The following is a 22,391-nucleotide window of genomic DNA, read 5'->3' as shown; positions in this document are numbered from 1 at the left end:
TTCTCTGATTTTTCAGTTACACTAATCTTAGATGCTGTAATACTTCTGATTTTTTCCCAGTATTATAATTTTTTTAAAACTGGTAGTTGCTTTCTCTTCTAACATCTTACTGTGAACTACTTATTTCCTGGGGCATTGCCACCCAGATGTGGTAGCACTTGTCACATTCTCTCCCAGCTCTCCTGCCTGCCCTCTGCCATCATGCTTACCTATACTTGTGTGAGGGCACAGCATGGATCCGCAGGCAGGGCGGAGCCAATGAATGGCTTAGGCCACTGGGACTAGCATAGTTTAGGAGCAGATTTACCTACGTGCATATTAGTCCCCGTGATGTATGCCAATAATTGGTCACATCCTGCCTAGGTATCTGTGTATGTATACTGGTGGGCTACACACTGATATAGTTACAAGAAACCACATAACAATTTTGAACAACCAAGTTGGTAGTATGGATACTTCAAACATTGAATAAATAAACTATCAAACTTGGCTGAACTCTGTGACCATAAAGCAGTGTGGTGTGATCGTGTAGATTGATCCAAAGTGTTAGTGAAGTTAAGTAATTTAACAACATAGCTTAAACTACACTAGGACTTCAGAGAAACTGATTTGTGCAGTTGGAAACCAAAGAAGCATAGCAATTGCTCTCACTTAATTTTGGGCAGAGTTAGGGAGAATCCTGCAGAAATAGATGTTTAGGAGAGGGCATTGTGTGTTTTGCTAGGAGACTATTTCACTTTCCTATATCATCTTTGTGGTGTTTTCTAAATCCAAGACTTCTAAACATATAAGTGTTTTCTAAATCCACTTTAAAACTAAACACTTATTAATACTTTTTTAGATAGGTTACATTAGCAAAAGTTACACTAGCATGTTTTAACAAATACCTATTATTTCTTCTAAAGAGAGACCTACATTAATTGTAGAAACTTTTCAGGAAGGATAAATTTCAAAATGTAAATAGAGTTGCAAAAATACATCAGAGGTCAACATTTTTCTTGGAAATGCCTCTTTAATGTCTCCTAAGTGCACTTCAATAATACCTAGGCAATTCTCTCCCAGGTGAGGTTGCAATGGCACCTCACACTATACATTGATCACTAATGCAAAAAAAAAATGACAGGATCACACTAAAACTGGCAAAACATTATTCCTTTTGCAACAGCTAATAATTTCTTTATCTGCTATTGTTATTAAGAAATTTATAAAAAGATATGTTTTATGAGAAGAGAATTTTTAGTTAACAGAAGGCTAATGGGTAGCCTAAAAGTTGATCGTTTGTCACCACAACTCTGTGTTTGAGTATCTGACACGTTATCTTGTACATAAGGTGACCTGGGTTCTGTTTCCTACTTTGGTAGACTACCTGTGTGACTTAACCTGGCTTGGTTGCTTACTGTCTGATGATCGCTAACTCTTTGAGTCTCCATCTGTACCTTAGAGGCAAAGTTCAAAAAGCATTCTGAGACATATCTTGGAAGGCACTGTCTAAGATCATTATTTTATACATTATCTGAGATGGGGATGTATTTAGATATATAAACACTGAAGAGAAAATTCGTGTATGGCATTATATTCTGTTACTGTGATTGATTAATTTAATCTTTAATTTCTACCAGGTTACAGTTCCTCTGAGTCACCTCATCAATGCCTTCCATTCACCAAAAACCTCAGCTACTTCTGTCAGCACAGCATCTATTCAGTCTCTACAGAGGGATACAACCCCAGAACATGATGCTCAAACCAGTGAGGTAACAAGAATTTTTGAGAGACTGGGAATTATATTTATGTTTAAATGAGGTTTGAAGATTTTTCATTTTTTAAAAAAATTGTCAGGCTGTTTTTTACTAAGAAATTATTTTTAAATGATATCATATTTTTGTACAATGCACAGATGTGTGCCTTTTTTTTATGTATAGCCAATGCTGTCATGCTTATTACTATTCTACATGGGTACTTTAAATTACAAGCAGACAAATATTTTAATGAGCGATCAGCATTTACAGAAATGTGAAATGGATAAACATTCTTGCCTGGAGCCCCCTTCCTGTTCTTGTCCACTGTGCCTCCTCTCTCCTCGTAATTCATTAAAACAAACCTGTAGCACTCTCTTCTAAGTAAGATTAACAAAATTCGAAATAAAATAATAGAATCAGCAGTATGGACATCACCAAAGGTAAAAATTTCAAAAGCACCTAAATCCCATTTTCATAACATTTACTTCTGGTCCATGTACTATAGTATAAATTCAGGACTATGTACTTCCCACTATGCCCGTCATGGTGTCCACTGATGTCAGTAGGAAGTCTGTAAGGAGAAAATGTAACCTGAATATGGAGTAATTAAACATTGAATTGTTTTGTCATTTGTTCAGTGTGTCATTGTTCTGTCACTCAGAATCTACTCATTTTTAACCCCACTATTTTTGCCTTTTTTTCTCTTCTTTCCCCCTTCTCTGTTTCTTTCCTGCTTTCCCTCTCTTTGAGAGTTTCCTGTGTTCTCTGAATTTCTTTCCCGCAGCAACTCCTAGTTCCCAACACTGTGGGTATCATTCCTACTCCCTTTCCACTTACTAAAATGATCAGTGATTAAATAGTTAACACTGACACTGAAGTGTTATCAATGGACTTTAGATTAGTCTATCCCCAATCAGATTAAAAGGGGAAGAGTTCATGTACTGAGTTGTTTCAGACTGTCTGCAGAATCAGGCAGATGTAATGGAAATGAAAACTTAAATCCTGTTATGTATGGATTAGTATGGATGTTTCACGTGAGCCACATGAGTTCATGTGGGATGTATATTTGATAGCCTTGTTCAAGAATCAAGCTTTGCCAAGTAGAACATCATGGTTTTTGAGCTGATGCTGGTAAGATCTAGGTTCTGCAATTCCAGTTTTGTCATATTAACTGGTTTATGCATAATTAATCAGAAAAGTGAAACATTTTGCTCATACAAAAGGGTAAGTATTTTGATAGGATATTGTCTCTCCTCCCCCCTCCCAAATAGGCACAAATGAGGCAAAGAGCCAAATTCTAGTTTGTAATTTGTACGTTGACTGCCAACACTGGCATCACACCCCGTGCTTGAGCCATGAATACAAAATGCTTTTCCCTTCAGTGTGATTATATAGGGATCAGAGCGTGTTTATCTGGGTTTATACCATAATTTTTTCAAACCACTATGAAATATCCAATATCCACATTTCCTCAATTTCTCACCCACCACTCAAAAAAAAAAAGCCAGCAAAAAAGCCAGAATTGCCGAAGTTTCTACACCTGTCAGTCAGTCTAACTAGTGGCTAGCTGCTGGTGCACATTCTTGGGGGATTTTTTTTTCTTCTCTGACAGAACAGCAACATCTCAAAGATTAGAAAGATGCTGGACGCTGAGAGAGGTAGGAAAATAATGGATCTATCTACTCAAACCAGAACAATGGTAGAAAACATGAATAAAAATGAATATTTTTGTAAAATACATAAAAATCAGATTTTTAACATTTATATTGAATCTATCTTTTTAAAATTGAAATTATGACAATCTACGCCAAGGCCTGAATTTACTATAATATATTCAAATTGATATTATATTAAAAAAAAGTAAGCAGTACAGGTTGCTACCAAAGTTTTAAAGAAAGTCAGGCTACTGAACTGATGGGAAGTCACTGGGTAAGCACTTGGAGCCAGAGTTTGAAGTGCTAAACCAGCTTTTGACAGCAATAGCTTCTTTTGTGAGCGCAAAGAAAATATTTTCTTTTTTGTTTTATTCAAGTACACCCCTACTCCAATATAACATGACCTTTTATTAACACTGGTTAGCGTACAACGCGGTAAAGCAGCGCTCTGGTGGATCAGTGCGTCAGCTCCCAGCTGTGGTGCTCCGCTTCCCACTACTGGTGAGTGCGGGGAGGTTGGGGAAAGGATGCCTCCAGTACTTACCTGCAGTGGGAAATGGAGTGCTGTGGCTGAGAGCTGGCGGAGTGGAGCGGACTGGGGCTGAGTGGCTCCGCCGCTGCTGGTGAGTGCGGGACCTTTTTCCAAATCCGGCCCCCCCAGCAACACGGCTGCGGCCGGGGCAAGGAAAGCGGAGCGGACTGGGGCTGCGGTGCTCCGCCTCTTGCCACAGGTGAGTACGGGGGGTGTTCTTTCCCCAACCTCCCTGCACTCACTGGCAGCAGTGGAAGCGGAGCAGCCTGGCCCCAGCCCGCTCCACTCCACTAGTTTTCAGCCATGGTGCTCCACCTGTAGCGGGAAGCAAGTCCGGGGGGCGTCCTTTCCCCAAACTCCCCACTCGCATCGGCAGTGGTGGAAGCGGAGCAGCCCGGCCCAGCGCAGTCCACTCCATCAACTCCCAGCCGCAGCGCTCTGCTTCCCGCCGCAGGTAAGTACAGGGGGCGTCTTTTCCCCAACTGCCCCGCACTCACCAGCGACAGGAAGTGGAGCACCATAGCTGGGAGCTGGCAAAATGGAGCGGGGTGCGGCCAGGCTGCTCCTCTTCCCGCTGCTGATGGTGAGTGCCTGTCGGGGCAGAGGGGTATGGATAGGGGTCGAGGCAGTCAGGGGACAGGGAGCAGGGGGATTTGGTAGGGAGTGGGGTCCTGGGGGTGATTAGGGATGGGGGGGGTCTCTGGAGGGGGCAGTCAGGGGACAAGGAACAGGGGGGCCAACGCAAGTTCGATATAATGTGGTCTCACCTATAGCGCTTTAAGATTTTTTTGGCTCCGGAGGACCACATTATATTGGGGTGGAGGTGTAGTTCAGTTCAATGACTAGTTCATTGAAAGTTAAGAAAATAATTGAGAGTTGAAAAAGCAGGAAGACTTGTTTTACTCTTCCAATCTATAAATGAAAACTAGGCATGAGAGGATGAGATCTACTAATTGTAAAATCTTGAAGGACATAGTGACCAGAAACAATCAGTTCACTAACTACAGCTAATACTTTGTTTAATAAACCAGTTATTTTTAAATGCAAAACATATTTTGGTAAACTTTTTTCCTATATATTCAGCACATCTAAGGTAGTTGTTTTTAACTAATAAAACAACTTTGAAATGTTGTTTGTGTGCATTTAATTGAATTCCAGTTTCCATCCAAATAGAGCTTGAAACAAATCTCAAGATGACAATCATCCAATGAATTAGAAATGCAGCTTTCACCATTTTTAACATATATAAATTTATTTTCATAACATTATTAATATTTTTATTTATGTTAAACTATGTAAATTGTTTACATAAATGTGTACAGGTGTGTGTCATCCGGGTAGCAAAAAGTACCATCAAATTTAGTATTAAGGCTGTAGCTGGTTGCTGTTTAGTGTGTTTTAATGATTACCAGCTAATAAGAATCAACTTTTCTTCAGGAAAATAAGAAGTACAAATACAAATAAGATTTAAAATTGGCAATTTAAATCAAGGTTTCCTGGCTGTTGACTTAAATCATGACTAAAATTAGTGATTTAATTCACTTTGACTTAAATCAATCTACTCTGCTTTCAGATATGAAGAGAACGTTCTTAACATGGACTAAGCAAACAAATGGCTATATATTACCAAAAAAGCACACCCTCTGTGATTAATACACACAGGATGGCATAGTATAGAAGCTTATTTTATATCAATAATAACTGGTTTTATTTTTCTCTTAGGGTTTAATTAAGTCTTCTTATTTTTCTATGTCTAAAATATGTGTTTTTCACTTTAAAATTCTTCTTTAAAAATCTGATAGTTGAAGCTGTATCAGTAATTCTGTGAAAATATCCCCTTCTTAGCAGACTTTTCTTTTCATGAGGTGACCTGATTTTATTGAATATTTGAATACTTCTCCTATTGCTTTACAGCCTGTACTGAATCTGAGAGACCTGGGATTGTCCGACTTGAAAGTTAGCCAGCTCGATGAACTAATGAACAGGTTGCTTCCTGGCTATTGTACAGAAAACAAAATCTCATCCCAGTGGAATACATCTTATATCTCTGCACAGTCTTTCTTTGAAAATAAACATGGTATGTTCCAGGGTGATATGCCAGAATTATCATTTCAACAAAAATAAAAATGGGACTAGTGAAAGCTGTCACACTTAAATTTTCAAGCTGAAACCATGGTAAATCAAGCCATAGGTCATTGTGTTATGCAGTTGCTTAGATTGTGGTTTAAAACAAATTATTGGAGCTGTCCATAGAAAAAAACCCAGAATACCAGTGTCATTTGCTATACAGATAATTTGTAGAGTTTTTTCCTCTGAGTTCGCTGTATATCTTGTAGTGCATTTCCAGTTATGCTCAGTGTTCTAGTCAGACTGTGACTGTTATTTTACAGTGCAGTTTTTTTCTTCAGTTTGATATTCAGCTCAGCTGTAGTAGCTAATTTTATCAACTTAACATTGATGCAACTGCAACCCTCTTACCTGATGACAGGACTGAGCTGCTAGTTTGTTACCAGTGAGGGCTTGTCTCTCTATAGCTGGGATCAAGCTGTGGCGATCGATCTACCGGGGGTCAATTTAGTGGGTCTAGTGAAGACCCGCTCAATCGACCGCCGATCACACGGATGTCGACTCCAGTACTCCACCAGATTGAGAAGAGTAAGGTGGGTCAGTGGGGGAGCGTCTCCCGTAGACACAGCATAGTGTGGATCCGACGGTAAGTAGATCTAAGCTACGTCGATTTGAGTTTTGCTATTCACATAACTCAAATTGCATAGTTTAGATCGACTTCCCCTTTAGTATAGACAAGGCCTTAAACTCAGTGAATGGAAGGAGAAACTGAGTGTAACTACCAGTGTATCTGTCTCTGAATATGATGTGTCAGTCTAGATAAAGTCCCTCCCTTTTTCTCTGAAGGATTTTTACAGCTTTTAAAATACAGAAATATTGATATGAGTTGAAAAGGAATTCAGATTGGCTTCACTGTTAATGTGTTGCTAACTATTTCATTACAGAAAATAATGGTCAGCGGAGTGAATGCAGGAGTTGAGACTAGATGATCTTTGTGATACCTTCTGGCTCTAAAATCTGATTGTCTAACACCCTGCCCCCCCCCCCCCTCCAATTTTTTTTGATGATGGTCTTATAATTTGATTCTTCTGCCAAATTCAAAAGGAATGTTGCCGCAGAAGCAGAGTCTTGGTAGAAGTGCCCTGATTGTACTAGCAGTGGAAGCAATTAACTGATATCTAAAATGCTGTCTCCACAGCATAGCAGTTGGGAGAGTAGGAAGAAGGAAATCAGCTCGAGGCTAGCCTCGGAACAGAATCACTGAAGGAACTGCAGCCTGAGTGGGTAAAAATGTGAGAAATAGCTAGCACAGACAAGACCCTGGTTGAAAGGGGAGAGTTACTAAGGTTTTTGGGAGTCTTCAGAGCTATGAAAGTCTAGTTCATAAGATTGATCTTTTCACTCAGGGTGATTGAGGCCTGGTCTTACGCTGCAGCATTAGGGTGATTGAGGCCTGGTCTTACGCTGCAGCATTAGGTCGATGTAAGGCAGCTTACATTGACCTAATTATGTCAGTATGGACACTACAGCCTTGCTCCTGTCGATGTAAGTGCCCTAGTACACTGATATGATACCTCCACCTCCACAAGAGGTGTAGAGCTTATGTTGGTGTAGTTAAGGGTAATGCGGTGTCCCTGTAGATGCTGCTTTTCTTACATCTATTGGCAGTCATTGTCAGTTTCAAGGCTCTGCTGGAGCTGTGAAATTGATAAGAAAGCTGGCTCCCAGCTCCTCAGCTGGGCTGCTGCCCAGTCTGCTCCAAGCCAGGTTGCCTCCCAGGCTTCTGGCTCAGGCTGCTGCCCAGGCTCTCCGCAGCGAGCCCTGCTGTCCCTGAGGTCCCGGTTCCCCACTTCCCAGGCTCCCTGCTCAGATCTGGGCTGCCCCTCTGGGCTCTTGACTCTCTGCTCTCCACTGGGAGCTTGACTGCAACCAGCGGGGAGCTCTGTGACTGGAGCACAGTGCAGCTGCCTGGCTCCCAGCAGGGAGCTGAGAAACCCAGGGTGGTTTCCCCATCCCAGCAGGGGTTAGGAGTGAGCTGGGCTCCTGGCAGGGAGCTGCGTGCGGAGCTGAGAGTCCTGGCTTTCACCCCCTCACATTGCCCCTCTTAAGTTAGTGGAAGCACTCCAGGACATGCACCACGGACAGAAGGGCAGTGTGGATGTGAACCACCGCAACTAAGTTTATTTAACATAGGTCAACTTAAGTTTATAGTGTAGACATGCCCTGGGCAGAGCTATTGGTGGGAGAGGAGCCCTGCCACAGGCCAAAGAGCTGCTAAAATTCAAGTGTAGGGGAAAGAAATCTTAGAATAGTAGAAACTGCTTCAGGACTGAAGCAAGCTCATTGTAACAGCTGAAAGCAGAATATATTTTATTTTCTTATAGAAGTTCTGTTTAACAGCATGTCCTCATGTCCACTGAAATAAACCACCAAGATTCAAGATGGAGTATTTTACTACCTTCTGTAGAAGTTTAGTTAGCTTTAGTGATTTATCCTCGCTTATTTCTTAAACTTTAAGGCTAAGATTTGTAAAGTTGCGTAAGGGATTTGGATACCAAAATTGAGAATTAGGTGGAATCAGCCTAAGTATAATGAAACTTTTTCCTGAGTTTTACATGTAATTTCTTTACCAGAGTATGCTTTTAATTTAGCTGTGTTAATGAAGCAGTGCTGACAATGAGCTTTGAAAGTTCTACAATTTAATTGTAGACACTTAAATTGTAAATACTTATGCAGGATGCCAGCTCATACTGCTTTTCATCATTACTCTTACATCTTATTACAACTTCATTTGTACTTTTTGGTATAACTTATACTGTTGGATATTATGGAGGAACATAAGATTGATACCTCAAAAAGATTTAGCAATATATCTTTTTATAAAGATGTGAGAAATGGTTTATTATTTGAAGAATGTGTGCTCATAATTATGGATTGCATAGTAATACATACATACAAGGGTGCACAATTAAGGTTGTAAATTTAACTCTAACTTTCGATTTCCAGGCTTTTGAGCATTTAAAATGTTACCTTAATGTTTCATTAATGTAAGGGTTTTTTGTGTTTTAATATACCCTTTAGTTACATTTAAGAAGATGGCCCAGAATAATCCTTAGATTTAACCAATTTATATAAATACCTTCTTTGAACATGTGCTTACAAATATTTTTTTTGACTACATGATCCCCTGATCATCATTTTGAGGACCATATCCGTGCCACCTTTGAAGCCTGCCTAATGGAGATGTTGAAATCAGTTTCTTAACAGTACAATGCATTTCAATAACACTAAACCAGCGATACTCAGACCTCAGTGGTTCAGAAGCCAAATTAGCAATCAACATTACCCCAAAGAGCCGCAGTAGTGTGAATTCATTATTTCATTTACTATATTTTTTTATTTTTATATATGTACAATCCTCCCAACAAAGTGACTGCCCAAGTATTATTTTATTGGTTAATAACATAGTAAAAGCATCCTGATTGGTTACTAATTAAATCGCAAAGTGTTTTAATATCATGTGCTGCAAAGAGCTGCAGAAAACACATTAGTCACTTGTGGCTCGTGAACCTTGGTCTGAGTATCGCTGTTTTGAACAATGGATATAAGGCATGCTTGTGGTATGCTATGTATTCTCAGTAGCTAACATTTTTGAAATGGTATTTGCTGATGCATTTCCTGCAGTGTTGTCCCTTTTCCACCTCTTGTTGCTCCATACTGTATTACAACTATTAAACAAATCAGATATACCTTAATGTAGTTTTAAAATGTGTTAATGCTTTGTACATTTCTTATTTTTAAATCAATTCATGAAATGAGTCTCAACACAGAAATCCTGAGAGAGTCCAGTTAACTGGGATTTTCCCATGCAGTTGCAGGATCTCAAGTCTTAGCTGGAATATTTGTTTTCACCTGGAAGTTCTAAAATTAAAAGGATTCTTGCATACTGAGAGAGTTTCCAAAATGAAAAAATTCAATAATTCCCACTATATGTTGTTAATGGTTTGTTTGTTGTTCTGTGATGGTACTTCACATGACCAGATATAAGTAAAGTAGACATTTGGATTCAACATAATTAAGAATAACTTAGACTAAGTATAAAGTCTAGTGTGAAATATCATGTATCTAAAATGGAAATCATGCTTATGTTGTTGAATATTTTTTTTCTAGGTTTCATGGATGTATTTAGTACTTTACGCTCATCTTACTTATATAGACAGCATCCTAGTCCCCTCCAGCGTGTGTGTTCAGACCTTCAGCGCTGGCCAGGTATGAAGCAAGAAACTACCTCATGAGATCAGTTAACATGTGCATCGTGTTTTGTTTTTTGCTTTTCTCCCCCCTGGGAAATTCTACTTAGTCTGAGTAACGGTGGCATTCAGCAAATATTGGCAAACTTACTTGAATTTGATACCTTACTTTTTAAATAGTCTTAAGGGCCTTCCATTCTTACGAGGTTTTGGGCTGTTAAATCTGAAGAAATCTTTAGAAACATGGTTTCTTGGTTAAGTCAATAAATATGACATAATTAGTAGACCTTGCTTTAAGGTGTGAAATTCTTAAGTGATGTTAGTAAAGAGAACCTAAACTCCCTCATCTTTTGAGTCAAATAAGTAAATCTGACATCAGTACTAGTGAGCTTTCTTAAGATAATGAGGAGTCCTTGTGGCACCTTAGAGACTAACACATTTATTTGAGCATAAGCTTTTGTGGGCTAGAACCCACTTCATCAGATCTGATGAAGTGGGTTCTAGCCCACGAAAGCTTATGCCCAAATAATTTTGTTAGTCTCTAAGGTGCCAGAAGGACTCTTCGTTGTTTTTGCTGATATAGACTAACATGGTTACCACTCTGAAATCTTTCTTGAGGTGTAACTTGTCACTCTCCTTTGGTTTTGTATTAGGATTGCAGTACATTTCATTAAGTAGGCTGAGGGATTCAGAATGATTTTAGTATTAATTGGGGCACTTGTGTTGCAAGAGCCTTTTTGGAGTGAGTGTAGCCATTCAAAGGCTCAGATAAAACTTTAAAACTAATTGAAATGACTGGTAATTTATTCATGTCACCTAGCACCTTTTTAATATGGTCAATTTGTATATTTTATTGCATAAATAATAAAAACAAGAAATATCATTTGTAAGAGGCTTTGGAGAAATAAGTCAGGAAGAACCTACAAATACGGTGTAACTTTGATTTGTTTGACACACCTTATTCCTTCTCTGCTTAAAAAGGAAGTATGATGTTAAGGGAAAGTGTTTTTGTTTAAGTTTTCATACAGTCTCGGGGTTTTAAGACTTTGAAATCAAGAGCAAGACGTCTTCAGTCGACATCCGAACGATTTGCAGAAATGGAAAACGTATCCCCTTCATTTGTAAAGGCAAGTACAAAGAGCTACATTTTGAGATCATGACTACTGTGAAGAAATTGAAGACTTAAGTCATGACATTTTGTTACTGAATAATCAGTAATGTTCTGATTTATTGAAAGGAAAATCTTCCTAGATCTTATAACTTCAATTAATTGAAAAGATTCCATTTCCCCCTCCTTATCCTGCATCCAGGACTTACTTTACTATTGCTGATATAAGGATCCCTAAATCCATTAATTCTTGTAATGATAACAGGTTGAAAACCTAGAAGAGTAAATTTTTAATTCCAAAATAAAATATTTTGCTTCTGACCTAATTTTTAAAATAAATTACAAAAGAATCTTGGAGACCAATGAAGCACTCCTATGCGCAGAAGTTTCAGTGAGTGGTTTCACTTAGAAATGGGTGCTTTTTTTTTACTATAGCAGTTGTAACTTAGCTACTGCTTTAAGAATAGCTACTTTGATGGCTGATGTCTTTTTAACGTTGTAGCATGCTTACCTAAACAGGTGGTGTCTTCCTGGTTTAAAGTTAACTTGCAGAAATCTAATGCAGTAAACCCAGATCTTGAAGTAACCAGAAAATTTTGTTACTGGAATAGCTACTCTGTCACAGATGCCCCATATAGTAGAACCTCAGATTTACAAACACCAGAGTTATGAACCGACCAGTCAGCCGCACACCTCATTTGGAATCAGAAGTATGCAAACAGAGAGAAGAGACACAAAAAAGAGAACAAAAACAAAAACTCCCAAATACAGTATTGTGTTAAATGTAAACTACTTAAAAAAAGGGGAGAGTTACAAAAAAAAAAATATTGACAAGGTAAGGAAACTCTTTCTGTGCTTGTTTCAAGATGGTTAAAAGCAGTGTTTTTCTTCTGCATAGTAAAGTTTCAAAGCAGTATTAAGTCAATGTTCAGCTGTAAACTTTTGAAAGAAGAACCATAACATTTTTGTTCAAAGTTACAACCTCCATTCCCAAGGTGTTTGTAACTCTGAGGTTCTACTGTAACATTTTGTACACTGAAAACAAATTAATATTGCTAATGTCTGACAGTTCCTCATTGAAAAACTTATCTATGTTAGGAAGCCAATTCACTATCATTTTTGCCCTGCATGAAAACTGTCTCTCTATCAAAATGAATACAAAGTAATATTAGTATGCAATGTATGTTTAGGGACTCCTTTTGAGAGACCGAGGATCTGATGTTGAAAGCTTAGACAAGTTAGTGAAAACAAAAAATGTACCTGAAGCTCATCAAGATGCGTTTAAAACTGGTTTTGCTGAGGGCTTTTTGAAAGCACAGGCACTCACGCAAAGAACAAATGGTAAGCTGCTTTAATGTAATACCATCACATTCTTTGTTTGGAAAGTAGTTTATTTCATCCTATTTACATTTTTTTGTGTTTTCTTTTACAGATTCCTTAAGACGAACACGTCTTTTTCTCCTTGTTTTGTTACTGCTTGGTATTTATGGCTTGTCAAAAACCCCATTTTTATCTGGTAAAGGCTCCTTTTCTGATACTGGTTTGTTAACTTTTCATTCTTTTAATCTTTCACTTTACTCAGTTTTGTTTTGTTCAACCTGTGTATTGTACTTTGTATTGTGTATTGTACTTTGTATTGTGATTATTTTAAAGTAATGTTTCAAAATACAAAAGGAATGTAGGCAATATTTATTGCTTTTGCATTCAGCACTTCAAAAGATAACTACAAATGTGTAAAGTAATTTTTTTTTCTTACTCTGATACTCTGTCAGTTCTTGACTTTCTTGATAAAGCTCTTGCAAATGAGGGGGGAGCAGAATAAGTAATGCGACCCAGAATTTAGGTGATCTGTTCTCATTCATGCCAGTAGTGAGAAAATAACTTTTGCCATTTGGTGGTTCTCATGTGATCTCACTTAGCTTCTAATGACCAGGTGCTTATATTGCCAAAAGCACCATCATAAATTTATGCTTGTTAGCTATCTCATTTGAATGGCCAAAGACTGAATGTATCAATATGGGACTACAGTTCCATACTTAGGAGTGGAACCTCTGGAACAGAGGTGAAATTCATTGTTAAATTGTTGAGGCATTGTGGGGACACTTGTATAGCTACCCATGTATATATTTTTTTGAAGACAGGACTTCATCCTGAGCTATGAAGGAATGATCTCTAAAATGAACCAAAAAGCAGTTGGTTAATCTCTCAAACCACTGAATTCAGTTCATATAGCTATTAAATATATGTGGAAAAAACTAAACCTTAATTGTTCTACAAAATTAAGCTATTAAAATATTTATTCTAGCTGGACACTTGTAAATGGAAACATTGCTTTTAAAAAAAGATATGGATGACATAACACAGCCAGATTAACTGTGCATATCCATTAAAATATTATATATGTAGTCTTGGAATTAAATGGCATCTTGTAAATTGAAACATCCCCCCTTCTGGTTTGCCTGCAGTACGCTTTCGGACAACATCTGGGCTTGATGCAGCAGTCGATCCTATTCAGATGAAAAATGTCACCTTTGAACATGTTAAAGGAGTAAGTTCAAAATTTAGCTTTGCCTGGATCACTTGTGAAACCATGAACCTGAAAAATTATGGGTTTTTGCAGGTATTTTCCTAAAGTGGTAGCCCATGGCTAAAAGTATTGTTTTTACAGGGCTGGTTATAGAATGATAGAATTAGGTTTGCACTGTGGATGAATGATAAACCAAGAAAAGCAAGACCAGCATGGCTTTTCCAAATTGTTCTATAGTTAGTAGAGAGGCAACAAGGTTTTAGAGTCCAGGTAAGTAGCTGCCAACTGATTTTTGTTTGCTGTAGGCAGTATGGGTCGACGGGGAGGTCCATGAAGTATGTTCTATCTTCCTGGTGTCTGGAATAGATTATTTCACAAACTAACATTCACAAAGTGTAGTAGCCAAGCATAAGTATATTTTTGTTGCCCCTGTGGTGAGTGACATGTCTGCATCCACAAGCATCACCAGATGTTGGGAATGAATGTGTAAGGACAGTACAGTCTCTACTAAGTCTGCCACTGAAGAAGGCTACTCTGGGTGCTAAAAAGTCAGAATGCATTTGTTTCTGATTCCCTAATCTACTTAATAGAGAGAAGTTTCAATGGGTAGCTATTCACCTGCGCTCTAAATTCCTGTTGCTTCTCTACTGCAAAAATATTTTTTTATTTATCTGAAATAAATAGTTGTGATAGTCTCATTAGAAAAAACTTTGGCATTAACTTCAGTAATGCTCCGCTTTGTCATGGAATTTGGCTGTTTTTATTTTTTGTATCGTGAGGACAATATAAAATAATATTTTGCTTTCTTTTTTAAGCATTAAGGACTACACTGCATTAATGCATTTTCCCAGCCCGTTGTTTTGCTTCATTTTTGTGTGAACAGTTGCTGCAATCTGAACATATCTGCTCATGTTCCTAGTACAGACGACTTCTACAATTTTTGTCCACAATTATTTGTAACTATATCAAAATAGCTGCAGCGTTTTATAACTACTTTGTCACATTTCCTGGCATATTTTAATGTGTAGGTGGAAGAAGCTAAGCAGGAATTACAGGAAGTTGTAGAATTCTTGAAAAATCCACAGAAATTTACTGTCCTGGGAGGTAAACTACCAAAAGGTAAGAATGTCGTCTGCTAATTTATATAATAAGATTCCTGGAATTTCACTTTGAAACCTTGAATGACTGAGTCAGCATGAAGCAATAGATACAGCTCCCAGAAATACTGAGAACTCTCTGTTCAGAATATTACCAGATTCAATCATCACTGGACTTTGCTGTCTATCATCATCTAGATATTAAGTTGTCAGCCATTTTGACTTTTCAAACTACACCAGTGTGGTATACAGCTACAACGTAGCATGTATCTATTCCATGCCAAGAGTCTTACCCCATTGTGACTTGAGAGGTAACTTTAGGGGGTTATTTTAAGTAGTAAAAACTGGTACTGTGTATGGTGGATGTGTGTTGTCTTTGTCACTTGTAACTGTGTGAACAAAATTTTGATCATATCAAAGGCACTTGTGCTCTTTGAGGGTTAAATTCGTGGCATATTTATAGCTTAAAAACCCACCTAAATTAAAACAAGAATCTTAATATGTTTAAAAAAGAAGCAATGTTTATGCTCTAAACTTAAAAGGGCTCAGCCAGTTTTGCTAAAACTCCGCCAGAATTCTTGTGTTGTCTCAGACCAAATGTGAGAAACATGAATCTTGGGCAAAAAAAATGGAAGACTATATGAGTTTAAAAAAAAAAAAAAAAAAAGTTGAAGAAATTAGTGGCCTAGAATGGAATGGTTCTTTTGATCCTAAAAGTTAGTCTGTTAGGAAATTGAAAAATAGGAAATGGCTTACCTCTCCTCGTTGTCGTGAACTGGTATAGAAAATGGTTTAGACTAGACACAATAGTTACCACCATTTCAGCAAGAATAATTAGTATTTGATGGAACTTGTCTTGAGTTTGACCACCACCAAATCTCAGGGGTGTGAAATGGGCTTGCCCTGCCTTCGCTGCCACCTGAACTGTTTTCAAGAACAGTTTAGGAGGACTTATAACTGAAACCCATTTTCAACAATGATTCAATTGTCTAATATACACTGGGCTTAAGTTTATGGCAGTTGTTTGCTCACTTACACAGAGGAAAAGGGAATTTGTAGCTCTGTTTAGGTCAAATTATTTTCATCTGACTTTTGAAATATGGCTATAATTATGTTTTAAACAGTTATGTTTGTTCTTTAATTCGTATAGACAGGCTTTGAATCTTCTATAAAATTTAAATGAGTCTCATTGACCAACCCTATTTTATAGAGATCATATTGTTGATCATATTCATAATTTAACAAGTCACAGGACCATGACACAACATACATAGTAGACTGTGTTTTTAAACGGGAAAAATTCTCAAGTGTAAGAAAGGGCAGCACTGTTGAGGAAGTATTTTTCCTAAATACAGTTATCAAAAAGTTGACACTGGTAGAATTTCAGTAATGATAGTATCATATATTGTTGTATCTAGATTTCTGATTGTTTGGCAATATGCTTCTTCTTAAATTTTGCTGTTTCCATGCTTCAAATTTGGATCAAAGTATAAATAGATCAACTGTAAATCTAAGTCTTGCTGTGCTGCAACCATGCTGAAATCTTGGTTAAGCAATATTTGAAATTAAATATTAAGATATAATTGAAGCTAGTTGTAAGGTTTTTTTAAAGACTTGGAAGGTATGAGAGAGCTACTGTATAACAGAGTTTGTTTACGATAGTATAAATCTTTCTTCAGGGATTTTGTTAGTCGGACCACCAGGTACAGGCAAGACCCTTCTTGCACGAGCTGTGGCTGGTGAAGCTGATGTTCCATTCTACTATGCATCTGGGTCAGAGTTTGATGAGATGTTCGTTGGTGTTGGAGCCAGTCGTATCCGAAATCTGTTTAGTAAGTTAATTTTTCAATCAAGTTGTTTTCTATTCCTTTAACACTTTAAGTTGGGTGTTTGCTGATGCTGTTTAAAAGTGTCAGTAGTACATATGTTAATTGCATAAAGTTCTGGTTGCTGAAAAGTAGCAATGTCTCATGGCAAAAAATACAAAAAATTCCACTCTGGCCCAGTTTTTCCATTGAAATGAATGAGACTAACCGAACTCATGAGTAGCCATGAACTGCAGAAACCTACTATTTTTAACTTTTCAACATTAATTTAAACTATTTCCAACACATGTAGAAATGTGTCTTGGTAAGTTATTTAATACCTCAGTCTTTCATAGACAGAGACATGTCCACTTTAAAATCATAATTCTTTCTGGAATGTTATTTAGTCACTGTTGGCACAAATAGGTCCCAATATTACTAAATGTAATGAGTAGGGCTTCGTGTCTGTGACGGATGTCAAAGATACTGTGATTTTTTTTTTCCCCGCGACTGCTGTGACTTCTGCAGTGGCCAGTATGACTAACCCCAGGGCCACCGAAGCAGTTGGCCCCCACGGCTCCCCTCCCTGAGCAGCGGCCCCCTGGCTAGTCCCCCACAGCAGTGTCTCCCCCAAAGATTGTCAGGGGGTATTTATACTGTAAGTCATGGACAAGTCTCGGGCCATAAATTTTTGTTTATTGCCCTTGGACCTGTCCATGACATTTACTAAAAATACGTGTGACTAAATCGTAGTCTTAATAATGCCTAAGGAAGATTTTTTTTTTAGTTTTAATATAAATAAAACAAAATATAAACAAAATGTAACTAACAAGATGTCAGTTTTCACCTTGACACTCCTTATGTTTTGTGTTGCCTGCCTGTATCCTTTGTCTGATTTTTTTTTTTTCTTTCTAAAATGTAAGTGCTATGTTGCAGGATATGTCTTCCTCAATGTTTGTTCAGTGCTTAGCACATTGTGGATGCTACCGTGCTATAATAAACAATAATTTGACAAGATTTGTGTAGCCAGTTTCACTCTTTCTACAGTATAGTAATTTTCTCCTTTTTGTGACTTTCATCCAGCAAGAGGAAAAAACATTTTTTAAAAGTGGGGGAATTGGTAAAACTACAAACTGGCAGGCGAATTAGGCACAGGTGTAGTACTTGAAACTCACTTCCTTTACTTTAAACTTTGCCTCTTTAAAAAAGTGAGTACAGTGTGCCTAGTGAAAAGAGCACTAGACTGGGGATCGGGAGAGCTGGTTTCTTTTCCTGGTTCTGTCACAGGCCTGCTGTGTGGCCTTGGGTGAGTCATTTCACCTCTGTGTCCCAGTTTCCCAGTCTGTAAAATTGGGAAAATACCTCCTCCCTTGTAAAGTGCTTTGAGATTTGCTGATGAAAAGTGCTCAGTAAGAGCTAGGTGGTATTACATTTATTAAATTGAGTAGATGTCAAGTTGACTGTGTTCCATTCAGTTCATAGTGTAATTGGGTTTAGCTTTGCTTTTGAGCAGTCGGTTAATTAATACCTGTAATTGTGAAGGTGAAACCTTTGCTGTGAGATAGCTGATAAAGTTGACCTATTGTATTGTACCTTAAGTTCCTCAAACTTGACAATGTCTTCTGTTCTAATGGGTCACAATTTGACATCTACTTATCCTAAAAACCAGTTTTTGTGTGTGTATGATCTAAAATATGAATTTCTTAATATTTGGTCACTTTTTCCCCAATACGTTGATTCACTGACTGATAATTGCAATTCTGGTGATAGTTAGCAAAAAAAGAAAAAATTGAGTCCTAAAATAGTGGAGTAATAGAATAGAAATAATAGAATCCTAAAATAATAGGGAAAATTGGATATAATTTGTATATATGAAATATATTGAATTCAAATGTTCTTAAGCTATTTTCTTTGTTAGGGGAAGCAAAAGCAAATGCTCCTTGTGTTATATTTATTGATGAGTTGGATTCTGTGGGCGGGAAAAGAATTGAGTCTCCAATGCATCCCTACTCAAGACAGACCATCAATCAACTTCTTGCCGAAATGGATGGGTACATATATTTCTGTTCTTTGATATATTGAAATTGATATTTTTAAAACACCTGAATGATATTCCCTCTCTCAAAGCTAAGGTTAAGAATCTCTTCAACATTGAGATTTGATTAAAGGTTATACAATTTAAATAATACCTATAACCAATTTCATCACCACTTTATGCTAGCAAGAACAGTAGAGCCAGGAATTCTGGTGACGGAAAGTATACGAGAAGGCCAGGTTGAAGTGGCAGAGCAGATTGGCGGGGGGGGGGGGGGTGCGCGTGCGCGCGCTAGCTTTAAAAAAAAAAAAGGGGGGGGGTGAAAGATGAAGGGGGGAATGAGAAATATGAGTTGGAGCATTAGCTGGTTTAGTGCCTGTAGAACCCCAGCAGGGATTAAAGCTACCAGTGAAAGGGGAAGTATTGATGGAAATGTTGCTTTCCCTTTGCAGGGTTGAATAATCTCTTCCCCTCTAGCCCCAGGGGGCACTGGCTTAATAAGTGCCAGAAGGGCTATGTGCACCAGCTTTGCTTAACTTTGTTGCTTTCCTCTGATTCAAGTAGATGCATTTGGCAGGTGTTCTCACTGAGATACAGACCTTGAGAACTAGGAACAGTGTTTCTAGGGTTTAAACCAAATAAAATCTAAATTCACCCCCACTGATAGATGTATTAAGCTGAAAAGCGCCTACTACCTGTGTGTTGTCCTCAAGGATAAGCTAAAAAAAACTGTTTCCCTACTTGACCTAGGGAGCGTGGCTGCATCTTGTCACTTTGACAGGCAGTGCGGGTTTAGAATGTTCCTTCATCAATCTTTATGTAATAGTGCTTAACTCTGAGTCTGGACAAAAATGTACCTGATGTTTCACATCAACTCATTCAAGCCATAAACCTAACAAAGCTATTTTTGTTACTGATTAAGCCTAAAATACTTTAATTTTCAAAACAGAGGTTTGATTTTTTTGGAGGTGTGTGTGAAAAATACGCCTTTTCCGTTATTTAGACCAAATTTTAACCCCCATTTTAGGAAATAAAGACACACTGTCCCTATTAATGATGATCTATCAATTGATGGCCTCCAGAGCTGTGTCCTCTGGAATGGATGGGCAGGTAGAGGATACATGTAGACAATCATTGGGTTGATGTGGCTACGTTTGTGGCTTATACCTCGTCGGACTCCACACTCTGGTAGACAAATTGACTGCAGCTGGCCCAGAGAAGACCCAGAAGTTGTAAACTAACTAAAAAGTGGGAAGTCCTTGTTTTGTTTTTGTTTCTTTAAGTGAAATTTTATAATGCTTAATCTAGCTTTGTAAACTAATATCTTTTAAATCTTTCTTGAAGTTTTAAGCCTAATGAAGGAGTTATTATTATTGGTGCAACAAACTTCCCTGAAGCATTAGATAAGTAAGTATGAAGTTTATGTACCAGTCTCACAAATGTGTATTAAATCTCCAATTCTATAGTGATGAGGGTTGTCTATGCAGTTGTGATAATCTTCAGATTTTACAAATGAATTGAGGTTACTTTTCTCTGGAAAGCTGTAGGGACCAGCCAGTTTGTAAAATTTAAGAGCCACCCATTTAGAGGAAATATTACCACGTGTTCTAGTAAGAATTGTAAAACTGTGCTAAGTGTTGGCTGCATGATGCATTGACAACTTGGTAAAGAATCACCCCTTAGTCGCATATACATTTTTGGCAGTAATTCTATACATCAATAATATTACTGTACCTCTTGATAGATTAATAGAAATTGCTTTCTGCTAAAGTTAACCAGCAACAAACACCTACACCCGCTTTTTCCACAGCATGCAGATAAATGGAGAGAGAGAGATGTGTTCCTGGGAGAAAGTTTTCACAAAATGTCTGTTTTATTAAGAAAATTAGATGTTGCTATAACGTTCTGTCACTAACATTGATCTTCAAATGTTAAAGCACGTCTTATTTACTAAGTTTCTTTTTCCTTTCTCTTAGTGCTCTAATACGTCCTGGCCGCTTTGACATGCAAGTTACAGTTCCAAGGCCAGATGTGAAAGGTCGAACAGAAATTCTGAAATGGTACCTTAATAAAATAAAGTATGATCAATGTAAGTATAAATATTTAGCTGCATGGAATGACATCTTTTGCCATGAGACTCTTGGTCCATCTAGTTCAGTGGTTCTCAAACTATGATTCCGCACCCTAGAGTTGGTTTTGACCCTGTTTTAATGCTGGGACCCAGTGCCAAAGGCAAAGGCAAAGCCCAAGCCCGAGCGCTTCAGCACAGGGCGACGGGGCTCAGATTACAGGCCTCCTGCATGGGGCTGAAGCCCTTGGGCTTTGGCTTTGGCCTCCCCAGCCTGGAGAGATGGGGCTTTGGTTCTCCCCTGCCCTCCCCCAGGGTGGTGGTGCTTGGGTGGCTCTCAGGCTTTGGTCCCCACTCCTGGGGTCGTGAAGTAATTTTTGTTGTCAGAAAGGGTCACGATGCACGTTTGAGAACCCCTGATCTAGTTCATTGTCATGTCAGCAATAGTGACTTGAACCAGATGCTTCAGATGAAGGTGCAAGAAACCCTATAATAGACAGTTATGGGACAACCTACTCTGAGCAGAGCTTCTTTCTAATCTGCAATGGTTAAAGGTGTGTTTAAATTCAGAGTCATGAGAGTTCATATCCCTTCTAAAACTTGTTTATTTTAACATTTACTATTGTAACCAGGCATTCTCATTCATATAAATGTCTAGCCCATTTTTGACATTGTTAGATAAACAGAAACAAAATTCTTTGCAAGGAATTAATAGGTGTTAATAATATCTATTCTTTTTTCACCCAGCTCTTGATCCAGAAATAATTGCACGGGGTACAGTGGGATTTTCTGGAGCAGAGCTAGAAAATCTTGTGAACCAAGCTGCATTAAAGGCAGCTGTTGATGGGAAAGATATGGTAACCATGAAGGAACTGGAATTCTCAAAGGACAAAATTCTCATGGGTAGGCTTTTACATATGAAAGACTAATAGTTTTTAAGATAGTGTGTTGTTTTATATTTGAGTGTGTTTATTGCCATTTTGTTACCAGTTTCAACTACCTGCTTCTCAATTAGACTGATGTTTTTAGGTTAGTGCTTACCAGCTACAATGGTGGGCACATTAGAAGGGTCTGAGATGGATGCTTTCAAATGCAAACCTAAATGATATTCTAATAATGTAATAGACTCAAGTACAGTAATGTTATCTAGTTAGGTCAAAGCTTATAGTAGTTGCCATGGCAGGTTCAGATACTAACAGCAAATGCTCTGTGTGGTAGTGTGCTACATTGGGAAATTTACTCTTGCCATAAAGGCTAATGGCTTTTAGAGGCAATTAATCGAATCATTATATCCAACATGCTTGGGTGTTTAGAAGCTCTGAAGCTAGGAAGTTAAGAAGAAATTAACATATTTCTAACCTACTGCAATACTCTTTCACAAATTCGAATAGTGTAAAAAAACAATGGCACTGTCTGTAAAATACTCAGCCAGACTATACCATAGATACAGTTATGAGAATTTTTGGATTGAGGTAAAACATGCTATTCTGACATGACTGAGGCTCTGGGGA

At 38.0% G+C, this 22,391-nt stretch overlaps 1 protein-coding gene across 3 annotated transcripts in view; it reads left to right on the top strand.

Annotated features, from left to right (window-relative positions):
- The window catches only part of YME1L1 (YME1 like 1 ATPase), a 42,072-nt gene that overhangs the window by 9,770 nt on the left and 9,911 nt on the right, over nucleotides 1-22,391 (top strand). For 2 of the 3 annotated variants that reach the window (XM_030550296.1, XM_030550294.1), the window contains exons 2-14: nucleotides 1,620-1,751; nucleotides 5,838-6,000; nucleotides 10,161-10,259; nucleotides 11,258-11,367; nucleotides 12,539-12,689; nucleotides 12,781-12,888; nucleotides 13,814-13,896; nucleotides 14,904-14,994; nucleotides 16,652-16,804; nucleotides 18,696-18,828; nucleotides 20,157-20,219; nucleotides 20,789-20,901; nucleotides 21,628-21,783. In XM_030550296.1, the coding sequence (XP_030406156.1) occupies nucleotides 5,901-6,000; nucleotides 10,161-10,259; nucleotides 11,258-11,367; nucleotides 12,539-12,689; nucleotides 12,781-12,888; nucleotides 13,814-13,896; nucleotides 14,904-14,994; nucleotides 16,652-16,804; nucleotides 18,696-18,828; nucleotides 20,157-20,219; nucleotides 20,789-20,901; nucleotides 21,628-21,783 (1,360 nt within the window). In that variant the 5' untranslated portion in view covers nucleotides 1,620-1,751; nucleotides 5,838-5,900. The remainder of the gene's footprint in view (nucleotides 1-1,619; nucleotides 1,752-5,837; nucleotides 6,001-10,160; nucleotides 10,260-11,257; nucleotides 11,368-12,538; nucleotides 12,690-12,780; nucleotides 12,889-13,813; nucleotides 13,897-14,903; nucleotides 14,995-16,651; nucleotides 16,805-18,695; nucleotides 18,829-20,156; nucleotides 20,220-20,788; nucleotides 20,902-21,627; nucleotides 21,784-22,391) is intronic. The other variant, XM_030550295.1, reaches the window with a different exon arrangement.

Source organism: Gopherus evgoodei, chromosome 2, assembly GCF_007399415.2.
Source record: "Gopherus evgoodei ecotype Sinaloan lineage chromosome 2, rGopEvg1_v1.p, whole genome shotgun sequence".
In the NCBI taxonomy this organism is placed as follows: domain Eukaryota; kingdom Metazoa; phylum Chordata; order Testudines; family Testudinidae; genus Gopherus; species Gopherus evgoodei.
The sequence above is the reverse complement of the archived record's forward strand: the minus strand, read 5'-3'. Positions and strand labels throughout refer to the sequence as shown.